General features: G+C 37.8%; 1 protein-coding gene across 1 annotated transcript in view; it reads right to left on the reverse strand.

Annotated features, from left to right (window-relative positions):
• Positions 1 to 14,359, reverse strand: part of KNL1 (kinetochore scaffold 1) — a 35,457-nt gene that overhangs the window by 16,058 nt on the left and 5,040 nt on the right. Inside the window, exons 5-12 of the mRNA XM_063118462.1 lie at positions 12,816 to 12,862; positions 12,645 to 12,675; positions 12,016 to 12,053; positions 9,812 to 9,864; positions 3,828 to 8,489; positions 2,853 to 3,000; positions 918 to 985; positions 444 to 542 (exon numbers count right to left, since the gene is read on the reverse strand). Coding sequence (XP_062974532.1) covers positions 444 to 542; positions 918 to 985; positions 2,853 to 3,000; positions 3,828 to 8,489; positions 9,812 to 9,864; positions 12,016 to 12,053; positions 12,645 to 12,675; positions 12,816 to 12,862 — 5,146 coding nt within the window. The remainder of the gene's footprint in view (positions 1 to 443; positions 543 to 917; positions 986 to 2,852; positions 3,001 to 3,827; positions 8,490 to 9,811; positions 9,865 to 12,015; positions 12,054 to 12,644; positions 12,676 to 12,815; positions 12,863 to 14,359) is intronic.

Here is a 14,359-nt window from a genome sequence, read left to right on the forward strand (position 1 = left end):
GTTTCTTAAAATGCAGTGGCTTCATAATTGCTACAGGAAGAAAGATAAAACTAAACTTTGGCTGAGCCCAGGGTTAATGAAAATGCAGGAGGACTATAATGGCTGCATGAAGAGCTATGAAGTCCCATATAGGTACCAATGGATCTCAGTTAGTATCGGGTATAAATCATTGTGTTTATTTAGAAACAGAAGTGGCAGCAATTTTAGATTTTGTCAGAAAAATAGGTTGGAAAATGGAATAGATTTGATCATTATCACTATATAAGTCTTGAGACAACCTACAAATTTATACTTTACACATATAATTAAATGTAAATCTTTACATTTATATATGGGAGTTAATTCTGGTAAGTCTTCTGTATCAGACTTGGCATGAACTTGGAGAAGTGTAAATAATTCATGGACCTTAAAAGTACCTTCCTGCAATTTCTGATTATACCTACTTTGGGTGGGAGTTGACTCTGGCGAGGCTTCTGTATCAGAGCATGAACTTGGAGAAGTGTAAAAAATTCACGGACTGTAATAGTACCTTCCTGCAATTTCTGAAAATGAAGAATCCAAGAATTATCTACTTAAAATATACTTTTTATTACTTGAGAGGGTAAATCAAAATCCACCATATTTATTTTTTAATTTCATGTCATTTATAACCAACTTTTTTGCATAAAAAGCCATTCTTTGGAGTGTATAAAAACAATCCATAAAATACAAAGATTGAATCAAGAAAAGCAAGCACTAAAAAGCAACCTCAAGAAAAGCAGCACAAAATCAAAACAGCAGCAAAATTAAACACCAAAAGCTTGTGTGAATAAAAATGGTTTAATTACCCATCTATGACATGGATCTCACCCAAGAGGATATTCCATAATGTAGCAATACACTTCTTGACAAAGAAGGAAATTAAGCTTCTAACATACCTCCTGCAAATTTGGTTCACAAATACTCTCCATGAGAAGCTGTGTCTCCATTTCACTATTTCGTTGAACTATGACGAAAAAGTATATGTGATGAACAAAGGTGAAATTGTGTACTCAACAACAGATCAATGCCTAAGAAAATACAATTTCAGTCAGAATCAGTTAGGCCTAATGGAGCAAAAAGACTTTTTATTTTAGTTTACTTAGGATTCTGGTCCCTAAGAGGAAGCCCTGGTGATCTCTGAGATCTTCACAATGAGAAATGGCTATACCCTAGACACAGGGAACCTCTGGCTTGTGAGAGGTCCTGATACATCCAATCATCTTCTCCCTCAGGCACCGCCACCTCACCTATCAGCAGCTGATGAGAGAGAAAGAGATTTTCCCAGCTGAAAAATCTTTCATTTCCGTTCTCTGCTCTGAGGTAAATTTCCTTGTTCCCCACCACCATGCTGCATTTAGGCTTTTAAAAAATGCCCCCTGACATATTTTCCTGAAGGCAATTTGGCCTTAGGCTGAAAAAGGTTCCTAATCCTGCTACACCTCAATCTATAACACAGAGAGTTATAAAGTTATTAATGATGGAGGGAATGAAGCAATTGTTCTCTAAAAATTCTTGAACCTAAAGTCAACAAATATTTATATGATTCAAATGAATTCCAAGGCAGATTACAACAGAGGACAGTGTTAGAGGACAGAATGCCTTTCCCTTCAGAGTCTCAGGGCAACTGGCAGTTGCAGCAGAGTTCTTTCTGCGGTGGGAGCTACTCATTTTCTGCCCAATGATTGGGGTCAAGTATTCCTCTTGCTATCATAATTATCCTGGGAGGAAAGGAGGGAGTTCAACCTCCCAGTGGCCTTTGTTCTAACAAAACTGATGAGCGGTCAGTTCAATACAAACAAAAGGCATTATTTTTTCATACACAAGTAACTTATGGAATTTATTGCAACAATACATGGTGATGCCATTGGCTTAGACAGCTTTTAGCAGGAACCATAATAGCTAAGAACATACACTTATCATTAGAAACAGTATAGTTCCACATGTCTATATCCGTTGTGTGCTATAGGTGAGCTTGCTGGCCACTGTTGAAGGACAAAGTGTTAAGGTAGATGGACATCTAGTCTTAGTGAGCAAGGCAATTATGATATTAATCTCACCCCTTGCACTTCAGAAATAGTTTATACTCTGTATCAAGAAGGAAAGGAGAGAGGGTAGACTATGCTAACAGCACGACTACAAAGTGTATGGGGTCAGGGAACTGGGTATTTTGTTGAACATACCTTCCAACTATAGAGAAGTTTCCCGGATTACTATTAGAGACAGTATTTTGGATCATAAAGGTAACAAGCTCGCAAAAAGAAAGCCTCCCATCCCCTTTCCTCAGTTAACCATGTATCAGCTCCTGAAAGCCACTCTAGAGGATCACAGAGAGCTTCTGAACAATGTGGGATAAGGCATGGGGGCTGCTGGGGGAAGGACAGAGTGTCCAAAATTGGGTGGACCTCTGTCTGGTTTGGGGCAATTCCACCTCCTTCCTCCAGCAGCCTCTTGCGTTAAGATCTTATTAAAATACAATTATGATTATTACTTTGAGATGCTACACACTTGGATGGGCTGTTGCACGTTTACCTAAAGAGGCAATATTGGTCCAGGTCAGGATACAATATTTTGGCAAGTTATTTTGAGAAATCCCATATGACTTTTCTAAATATTAAAGCCCTTGGAAGACAATACATCAAAACAAGGAAGAAAGGGAGAGTGACTCGTGTGAAAGCACGCCCATCTCATTTGCACAAGGGTATCCAAGCAAGCTATTCTTGGATACCCTTCATCACAGGCAGGAGAAACATCAGTCACATACAGAATAACAGAGTTCCTTTATCTACTGGATTAGCTGAAACCAGAGTAATGAGTTTAGAAAGGATTCTTACTAATAAAATCTGTATCTGCCTTAACCGAGTCCAAAGAGCTGCTGTTGCTGCTTTGTGTCTTTTCCAGATTTGGAGCTATCGCTTCTGGAACATTTTTACCTTCATAGATTTCAGCATGGTTATGAGCTACCATTACACTGGAGAGGGGCTAAAATTAAAATAGCAATTATTCAATACATATATTAGCAAGATATCATTGTAAATATACAAAAACATTTCTTACTATTTTCTGTGGATTATCATATGGAGTAAATTCCAGATTTTCTACTATAGGTTGTCAGATACACAGAATGTCTTGTTAGGGCGCAATGGTTTATTCACTTACCTAGGAGTAAGCCCTATTGAATTCAATGGGGCTTACTTCTGAGTCAAAGCATATAGGATTTCACTATACATCTTGTTTACAATGGAAGTTTACACATGGGATTTTTGATGAAAGCTTAAGCACATTAGACATTCAAATGATAATGCCTGATCCAAAGTATCATTAAACCATCAATAGAAGCTAAGCTTAAATTCAACATCTGTAAGTTGTTTCAAAGCCAATTTAACTTTGAAAAAAATGCTTAAGGCTAAAATACAATAAAATACTGCTTAACAAACGTCAAACTGAGCTGTCTGTGGTCTAGCATATAGTAGGCCTCCAAAATACAGACACAGCTAATTTGAAGCTATGAATCACTTTTTATGATCCTAGTGGATTAATAAACGATATACTCAGTAATTAATTGTACTAAGCATAACAGAAATCGAGTGAAAGAAAAATCTCAGACAAAGTCACTTTTAAAAAACAGGTTCTTTGTGATTGTTTTTTAAGTGCTTACTTGCCCCAGGCCACTTAAAGAATGTGTAGCTATTATACCACATCAGCTTTTCCAGAATAAAACCCACTGTTAAATATGTAATTCATTCTATAATCTGATTTTACAAACTGCAAAAAATAAACATATGCCAAAATACTAGACTCACACCCACCTGCTTTAACTCAGCAGCATCATTCCAGCCCTCATCAACTTTGAACTTCTTTTCTTTCTGAAGTTCCTCATCCTCTTGATCCCAGGCTCTCTTCTGCCTCTTACTAGTTTTCAGTTCTTCAAATGGATGGCCTTCATTATCAACAATCCCTTTTTCATTCATCACATCACAAAGCTTTTCTGGCGATTCACAACTTAGAGACTCATTAGAATCCATTTCCTCTACACATGCAGGTAGCAACTCTTCATCTATATAATAGGATGGACTCAAGTTTTGTGTAATTTTGTCTGAAAGTCTCTTAACAAGTAGAGAGATGTCTGAATCTTGAATTTCTGTTCTCTCTTCTGATTTGGCACCAATATCTTCTACATTAGAAAGAGCAGATTTTCTTTTATTTGGCAGTTTAGGCGGGAAGATACTCAGGGGCATTTTTTTTATTTTACAACTATCCGTACATATGGTAGTTAAGGGTACACTGAGAGGGGCATCCTCACTTAAACAAGTATGTGTCCATTCTTTACAGGCAACAGTACTGGATTCCTTTTTGACATCTTCTCTCGAACATAAAGGGTTATCTGGCTTCATTATCAGTTTGGGTAATTCTTCCCCAAGACTGGACCCAACTTCTTGAGAGAGTAGGACAAGTTCTGGCTTCTTCCCGATGTCTTTTAGATTTGGACAATGGTTGATAACGGTTAGTTTAGGCAAAACGATTGGCTCTTCCTCTGAAGGAAAGGTATTGATGGGAGGGAATTCTGTGTTATTTTGCCAATTTTTTGCAATGCTACTCCATTCACATGACAAAGTCTCATATACGTTAGTTACTTTGTCATCAATGGGAAGAGCATCTGTTTCTATAGCAAGGTATTCATCCTGTGTTGGCTGAGATAACTTCAAAGGATCATCTTTCAGGCTCCTACTTTCACTAACTAATGTGCACATTGCCTCTGTGTTTAAGTCAAGCGCAGTTTCCTCAGTTAACTTTGGATCCGGGTCTGGCATTTTAACTGGAAACATAAAATCATTTTCTTCATTTGCAACTACTTTTGTCGTAGTTTCTTTTGCAAAATTATTAATTTTAGATGTACGGGATCCTAGCTGGTTCGCTTGAATTTTTAAAAAATTCTGTTGCTCTTGAACGATATCCAGAGGAATAGATAGCATCACACTGGCAGAACCAATTGACTTTTCAGGTGTTCCTTTATCAACTTTGGCAGTATCCAATTTGTTTTCATAAGCACCTACTGAAGTAGGAAATTCAGAGCTAGATTTGGCCTGGGAATGCAAGCTGCTTTCATTCTTATCATTCATATCCATAAACTCAATTCCTATTGTGTAGTTTCTAATATCCATCTTCTCACCAATTGTATTTTCAGATGTCTTTTTTCTTGAGTTTGTGAAAGAGTCTAATATCTGTTTCTCAGCATCAGGTATGTGATTATTAGGGTCATAAATGGTATCTGTATGATTTCTTATAACTTCTGCATCTTGCATTCCCCCCACAAATGCAGAGGTAAATACACTACCCAAATTCTGATGTATGGTTTTATTCAGCATTTCTCGTTTCTCAGATTCCTCCAGGTTCCCATTATCAATAGCATTAGTTGGCAAGTTAGTGACTTCTGTGCCAGTCTGGTAAGATGTGAATGCAGTGGTCTCGTTGAGAGGGAAAATGTGCTTAATTTGACTTGCTGGTGGGCAATGCAGGTCTGTTTGGCTATCAATTGCCACTCTATGTCTTTTCACAATCTCTGGATCTTCAGCTACAGCTAATGCTACCATTTCATTTGAAGAGAGTTCCCATTCAGCATTTCCCCCCAGTTTCATCACACTCCTGTGCAAAGAGTCTTTAGTATTTTTAGTAACAGTATGAGATCTTGTAATGTCCATATTATCCTGACTAAATAGTGCTTGGGGAATTCTCTCACACTGGGAAACAATATCATGGTTAACTGCCACAGTCTGGCACTTTGTAATCTCCATTTCATCATCATGTAGTGCAAGAACAGTAGTATTGGCTTTAATTGATCCTGGTAATGTGATCCTCCTAGTCTCTTTCCCTTTCTGTGGCAAAGATTTGCAACAGCTGTTTTTCAGGATTGAATCTGATATGGGCTTTGTTATTTCCATGTCGTTATTGCACATAAACATCATAGTTTTATCTGCAGGAACAAATGCTGTGGATTTAGTTATTGTTGCATTACTGTTGTGCACAGACATACTGGTTTTATCTGCAGGCTCTGAGAACAGTCCTTGAGTAGCTACCTTGACTTGCTGGAGAATATCATGGTTTAGTGCCACTGTATGGCTCCTTGTAACCTCCATCTCATTGTCTTCATGCAGCAAAGGCACAGTTGTCTGTTCATTGGCCGATCCCGACAGAATCTTGCCAATTTCCTTTTTTTCCAGGTCCAAAGATTTGAAACCAGTATCTTCCAGAGATGTATTGCTTATATGTGTTATGGGTTTAGTTATTTCCATGTCATTATTATGCAGAAACATCAGAGTTTTATCTGCTGGAACAAAAGATGTGGTTTTAGTTGCTGTCATATTACTGTTACCTAAATACATGTTTGTTTTCTCTGCAGGAATATGGAGAGCTCCCTCTACTGCCACTGTAAGGCTCCTTGTAAGCTCCATTTCATTGTCTTTGCTCAAGGAAAATACTACAGTCTTGTCACTAGTGGATTCAGTAACTCTTTTCTTACCAGTTCTTGTATTTTCCTCTGGCACAATAGGGTAGTCGGCTACGTTTCTGAAGGATTTATCAATTACACATGCAACAGACTTAGTTATCTCCATATCTTCACTAAATGTAAACATCGCAGTTTTATTTAAAGTAAGAGTCCTTTTACAACACTCATTACTTTGCTTTTCAACAGTCTGGCCACCAGCATTTCCTACAGACTGATTTATTACACTTGTTATGGGTTTAGTCTCATCCATATCATTATAATATGTATAAACAGTTTTATCTACAGGTTGTAGGGACAGCACTTGCTGCATATTGTAGTTTATTGGTTCTGTACAGCTCTTGGTAATCTCCATTTCATTGTCTTCATTCAGGGCAAATACAACAGTCTTATCACTTTTCTTAACAGTCCTTATTTCTTGCTGTGGCATACCCTGGAATACAGCCGTGTTCAGAGAATTTTCCATTGCATATGTTTCGGGTTTAGTTATTTCCATGTTATCACCAAATACACCAGTCTTATCTTCAGGGATTACTGTATTATTTGAAAGCCCACTTTTTCTATTAATTTTACTGCCTACTGCTGTTGTACAAGCCCATTGGGTGATGTCCTCACAAAGGGTACTAAATTGACTGTCTGCTTGCTTTCCATAACTCTTGGCAACTTGACTTGCAGAGAAGACAGCTGAGTGTTCACTTGGCAATGAACCAAGCAGAGCATTTTCTTTCCTCTCAGGAAGGCTGGATGTCCAAGAAACAGGATTTATTCTTGGATTTAGCAGTCCCATATTACCATAAGTAGCCTCTTGATTTGGAGCAGCTATTCCAGAATTTCGCATACTATTTATATAACAATTTGTAGAATCTTGGTGTTTTGTAATGTCCATGTAGTCCTCTCTAAACGAAGTTCCTTCCATTAGCCTGGAGACATCATTACTCTGTTTTTCAGAAGCTCCGTGAACAGGATTGCCCATTCCCTTGAAATTTTCTTGCCAGATTAAACCTGTGCAGTTCCTACTTATTTCCATATCTGCATAGAAGCTAGAGAAAGTGGTAGTTTTATCACTATGGAGAACAGGCATAGAAGCAACAGATCCAGTGAACACAGGTATTGTACTTGTTCCATGAGTACAATCCTGTGAGGCAGCCCTACTAGTTATCTTGACATGTTTTTTGCCGCCATCTTCTATATTGCTTACAGTTATTTCATTAATACACATACTTGGGTCCTGCTGAACATCAAGTTGATAACTAGAAGGCTTTAGCCTACAGTTATCCATGTTATAATTGACTGAGTGACCACTTCTGAGGTTCTCTTGTTGATTCACGACGCTAAGCGAGCTAGTACTAGGTTGCAAAATTCTTTCTGTATTGAAAGTAATCCTGTCCATACTTTCCCCTCTACAAGACAGAGTTACTTCATCATATCTTAACTGCTCTGAGGCAGGTGCAATGGCCTTTTCATTAGATAGAATAGAAGTTACAGAGCTTTTCCTATTATCAAGTTCCCCCAAGACAGCAGTAATGTTGCAGTTTTCCCCTTGCAAGCAAGAATATGCATTATCTTTTGAAGAACTCATGTTTCTTTCTGGAGCCTCTGAAAGAACAATGCCAGCCGTAGGAGTGGGAAATGGTTTAGTGGTCTTCAAGCTTTTCAAAAAGTCATCAAGGTTAATTTTCTTTGTGTTTTCAGTGTTAGTCTTCTGTTGAGATAAACAGGTCTCATTCGCCTTTGTAGGGCAGCTGAAGAAGCTGAATTCATTCACTTGTGAAACTTCTTTTTTTGATTTTAACTCAGTTGAAAATGATTTGAAGTCTATTTTCCTGGGCTCGTCAGTTTCTTGACAGATTCCAGTGTCATGGGTAATCATTACAGTGTGACCAGATGTCATATCCATTTCATTTTGCTCTGAAAATATGAGTGTCCTATCCATTTTGTTCCATTCTCGACCAGTGTTTGAATCAAGACACTATAAAAATAACAATGAAGTTAGTGACACTTTTAAGTACTAAACTACTAATTAAATCAAACTCTTTTGGTTTCACAGATACTGAAACTATAAGGCCAGTTTAACCTACTGACAAATTAAACAAACAACATAGACCTTATTTTTCACCTAACTTCCGGGTTCCATAGCATTGAGTATTTGATCCTAGTATTGGTACAGTAGTACTAGGATAAAAGGGGATTACTTACTGTATATAGTATCATTAAGTTATAAAGTGTCATGCATATTAACAAAAAGAGAGGACCATCAACAAAGGAGCTTGCAGATTAAAATGTGCCACAGAGGAAGCAACATAGGGAGATGAGAGCAAAATGAAGGCATCTACATGGAAAGAGTTAAAATAATTTACACAGACTTAGTCCTAGTTTCAGGAGGAGATTAAGTATTAAGGGGCTGTCCCAAAGCCTTCACAGAAAAGGAAGGTTTGAGGAAGAATTAGAATGGAAGTTGTAACTCAAAGAGTGCAGCAGAGAAAGGGCAAAATTGTTTAAAGGAGCTGAAGACCTTCAAAACTAAGGATGATGGAACTGGAAGTAGGAAGTTTATAGGCAGGGCTATAGCAAGATTTGAGGGCACAGCTATAAGGGGGAGTGTTTTGAGGACTGCAACTCAAAAAGAAACAGTATACATTTAAAACGTAAAGTGAAATAATGTGTACTGAAAATAAATTGGATCATTTTAAGATTTCTTTTAACATCCTTAAGTTTCTGTCACTCTTTAGCATATCTACAGGAAATCTAATTTGCAAGTCTGAGCTCACCAACTGAATAATCTATTCAAGTTGTTAGGATAAAAGACATACGAGTTAGAAACTCCTTTCTGGGCTGGTTTGCACAATCACCTCAGCTTAAACAAGCCACGGTGGCTTGTTTAAGCTGTGGTACATGCTGGGAATGATTTGAATAATCACTTCCCAGGTGCAGCTTGTCATGTTGTCAGAACCGGGGAGGCATGGTTTGTTTAAACAACCCTCAAATATCGCAACAACAACCCATGGGTTTAAGCCACAGTGACCATGCAAAGCAGGTCAATTCGTCCATGGCCTATTTAAATAAGATCCTACAGCATTACTTGAGTACTGCAGAAGCCAATGAACAACTCTAAAAAGAATATGCTATTAGTTTCACAAAGTTCTTGTTCTCCAGCTGGCATGTATCTGGAAGATGTAGTAACTTCTTTTGGAGGACTTTTTCAGGTAGTCTTATTTTCTTTACTATACTATTACATAGTACATAAACTGATATCCTACATTATGTCAATAGAATAAAGTTTTGTATTATTACCTCCATTTGTTGCGAAGGTGTCTGGATGGGTGCATGAAGTAATGTATTCATTCCTTTTAAGAAAGGTAGAAAAGATAAATTTGTATTTCTGATCAGCATAGCATGGAGCTTTTAACAGAATCAAAGTGAAACTAGAAGTCTACAACCAAAGGATTGGCTAGCTAGTTCAAATCAATACATGACTTCTAGAACCACCATGACGTTATGACTGGATTCGGTTGACACATTAAGGCATGATGGCGTGTTTTTTTTAAAATTAACCATGATGACTTAACGTGTCATCTGCACATTGTTTGTCCCAACCACAGTGGTTTATTTAGCTAAAATAAGCCACCCTGGTAAGCCACAGTCTGAGATAAGGTTTATTTAAGCCATCATAGCTTATTGTCTCGTCTGGTGCTCCAAAGTGGTTTAAGCACATTGCCTACAGAGTCACCAGGTAAGAGAGGTCTAAACTGCTGCTGCTACTGTGCCTCTTTTGAGTGATCTCTGTTTCTGAGATCTGCCTAGCCACAGAGTGCGCTCTCTGCCCATCCCACCCTGACCCCTCCCTTAGCAGTGTGTTCTGCAAACTTTCAAAATGTCAAACACCCACATTTCCCACAAAGTGGCATAGCCATGCAGGGGTTTAGTTCTAAATTGGATGCCTCATCACGATGGGTAACTGTGTGTGAAATTTTGTGCCAGTCCTGCTAACTTTCCAGAGTTTAGAGCTGCCACCCCCTTTTTGGTGTGGAGGCATATCAACACAAGGGGTTTTGTTGTACATTGGGTGCATCCCCATGAGGGGCACCTCTGTATGAAATTTGGCTCCAATCCTGCAAACTTTCAAGGGTATAGAGCCGCCATCCCCTTTTGGGTGCAAAGTGCCTTAGAAGATTCAAAGCAGTATTAAGGAAGCCCAATTTTAAGCAAGCCAAATAAGTTATTTTATATGCCAATAAACAGCTTCCTTTTATTTCTGTGTTGTTTGTTTGCTGCTGGCAAGAGGGGAAAGCTTGGACATCGGGGCTGCAGGAATAAGAAAAGAGGAAGGGGGAAGGGAAGCAAACAGTTTGTACCTCTCACTTTTCCATGAAAAAGCGAAGTTGGGGTGAGATCGGCAGTGAGAAGACAGAGGACACAAGAAGATGCCCTTTAGTGCGCAAATAATCAACAGGGGAGAGGAATGTGACATAGCTTCAGCGCAAGGGTTGGCGGTATATTGCATCCTGTGCAAAGGAAACTAGGATACCATCCCAGCCGAGAAGGAGGACTACAGAAGGGGGGAATAAACCATGCTATGTAGCTTAATTGTCTGGTCATGTGAGGGATCACAGTAGCTTATTTTCAAAATAAGCTACTGTGAGTAGCTTATAAACCACCATGGCTTAAAGTAACTTGCAAACCTGCCCTTCTTCTTTGTAGCAACTTAAAAGGGTTGTTAGGTCATGACAGTAGGAGCCACAAACCACAGAATTCTTTTGTCAGGCTCTAGATCTAATAACCTTCAGTCCCATAGATTCTTCTTTCCTGATTATTTCCTTTCTGCCAACAGTGCATCGCCGCTCACATCCAAAAGCTCCATGTGTGGTTTTGCCCTTAGTCCTACTTTCTCCTTGGAGTTGAAGAGGAGCCATGTCAACACTGCCCGTTGTTTCTTCAGATTCCTCTGCCTACTTAGTCCCACTTCCTTTCGATACCCTGCTTCTTGATCAAACCCTGTCCTCACTTCAACAAATTTGCCCTTACAGATTTTACAGCTCTTTCTGGCTTCAAACCCCAGTCTTGTCTGCCTTTTTCCTCAAGCCTTATTTTTGATTTATGCATAATAGAGACTATTATCTCTCAATTCATTGCCTACTCTGCCCTCTTCCTTCAGCCTCCTTTCCTCTGGGCTCTTTATCTCAGCATCTATTCCTCATCCCAGCCTGCCTATGTAAATTTAAATCCTAACCCCAACCAACAATTCACAGAATCTGGACTGCAAACGGTTTAGTTCTCTGTGCAGTTAAACTCTCTATATCACCATACAGTCTAAGCTAATTAGGATCAGAGGCTTCACTGCCACAAGCTCAATACAATCTATATTACTACTTAGTAGCAATGATCTTCTCATAAAACCAAAATAATTTCTGCGTAATTTGTTAGCAGACTCTTCTAAGCCAACTTACAGTTATAAATGTAGCTTTGAATATTTAAGGATTTCTTATTTTCACACTTACCTGTGATCGCACACTGCACAACTTCTGGCTCTTCATTTCTTTTAAAAGAAAAATCACCACTTAATTTATGTCAAAGATTAGCTTAGCAAAATGAGCAAAAATCATTAATAGAAAGTTGCAAGTGCTGGAATTAGACCCGTATATCTATGAAACCTGGAGTCTCAATAACAAATAAAGATATACCATTAAGAAGGTCAATACATTCAGAAATGTCCTATCATTAAAAACAGCCTTCTAACTCTAAAGGTTTGTAATGAAGCTTTTTATGCATAGATCCCTTCAATACACCAATAATTTATAAACAGTGTACTGGGAGGGACAATAAAATGCCATGAGAAAAAGAAATAGATACAACAATCCAATCAATCCAGATGCAGCAGAATCATATGCTCTTAAAGGAGGCTGCCTACTGCCAGCTTACACATCCTAGAAAAAAAATCCCTTTTGGGTGCAACAGTGAAGTGAGTTCCAACTTTCAATTCATAAAAAAGATGCTTTATTTATCAGAACTTCAAGAAGTACTTCATTAAGCAGTCAATATTGGTAATACTATTACATAGCTGAAAAACAGGCTTGGGGCATTTTAAAATGAATATTTTGTTAAATTAGGTAATTCATTTCAAACTTACTCATTAAATGGGTCTTGATCCCTTGCTGTTTCTAGAATTAAATAATAACAAACATTGTGAAAGAAACATCAGCATTTTGATGAACATCTGTAGCAATGGTGGTGAATATAATAAGATTTCTTTCATCATCCCTGGTCAACTAAGAACATAAATACAAACAGAGGTTCTCACCTGCATGGTTTAATTCCACAGTGATTTGAGGATCTGGTGGGAACACCCTAAAATACATACACACAATGACAACTTTACCCTTTTGAAATCTGTTACGTAGCAAAATATTTTTTTCATTTTGTCATAGATCAGGACCCAAAGAGCCTCATACACATTGCTTGGCTCTCCTATACATCTGCACATGTTCTTCCAATTTCCTATTATGTTACCAGTACGTAGGAAAATTGGATTACCTGTTTAACTAAACATATTTCAATTCCTCAGAAAATCAGAAGCCATCTTAAAGTAAGATTACATTATTTACAGAATAATGGAATGTACAGAATTTGGAATGTACTGGTGATTTTTGAATTTCATATTTTAATCCAGAATTTTCTTGGAAGAATTTCATATTTTAATCCAGAATTTTCTTGGAAGAATCTAATTATGGAATTTCCTAATTTTACAATGGAGCAAGGTGCTACAAATAGGAAAGATTTGCTACGATATTTTAGTTTCAAGTTTATTGTGGTTATGGGGGTTAGCTTTTATAGCAGAACAAAAGTAAAACAACAGTGATGAAACAGTTATATAAACCTCGTTAATTTGATGGATGTAAAGTAACCTTAACTCTTATGTTATCAAGGAACAGCATATGTTCTCAACGATCTAGTTTTGCTATGAAGCCAACTACACAAGGACTCCTACATTGTATGTAATACAATAATCACTCCCATGAAGGGAGCAATCTTATGGCCTCTAAACAGCATCTAAGAGGCCTTACGATAATTTGTATTCCCCAATTTTATTCTATAAACAACCCTATGAAGTAGGTCACCTTGAGATAGAAACTGGTCCAGGATCACCAAATGAGTTGCATGGCTGAGTGGGGATTTGAACCTGGGTATCCCCAGTCCTAGCCTGACATTCTAACCATTACATCACACTAGCATGAAATAATAAAAAAGAAGTTTCTATTATTTGGGCTTAGAAACAGTCGCCTCTCCAGTCAGCACTATCTAGAAACAGATGAAGCAATAAATAAAATTTGCAATATCATGAGGCAACAGAGGGATAACTGTACACACAAGGGATGATCCCCTTTTAAATGGTTTCCAACTCTTAAAAAAGTGGAGCCTGTCAGATTATACTGTTAAGGACTATCAGTGAACAATATAGAAAGATTGCAATGATCAGATACTATAGATTGTCTTACATTGTTATTAGAAACCACTTTGAGGGAGTAAAGTGTAGGTAAAACTTTTTAAAACCATGCCTTAAAAGCATTTCATTCATTATTCTAGAAAAGAAAATAGTTCATACAAGTCTTTTCCAATCTGCTCCTAATTTTCTCACTTGAAAATGGAAAAAAAAAGTCTCAGGGGGGGAATATCCAAAGAAAATGGTCTCCTCCCCTCTAAAATAGGACTTTCCCCCTACTTCTTTATATCTCTAACAAAATGTCTGCCTATATGTTTTGCTAAACAAAACTGTTAATCAAACTGTAACTGTGCTGGAACTTTTGTAGAAAAGTCATCATTACAAGATGAAGCACACAAACTTAG

Source organism: Elgaria multicarinata, chromosome 2, assembly GCF_023053635.1.
Source record: "Elgaria multicarinata webbii isolate HBS135686 ecotype San Diego chromosome 2, rElgMul1.1.pri, whole genome shotgun sequence".
Classification (NCBI taxonomy): Eukaryota; Metazoa; Chordata; class Lepidosauria; order Squamata; family Anguidae; genus Elgaria; species Elgaria multicarinata.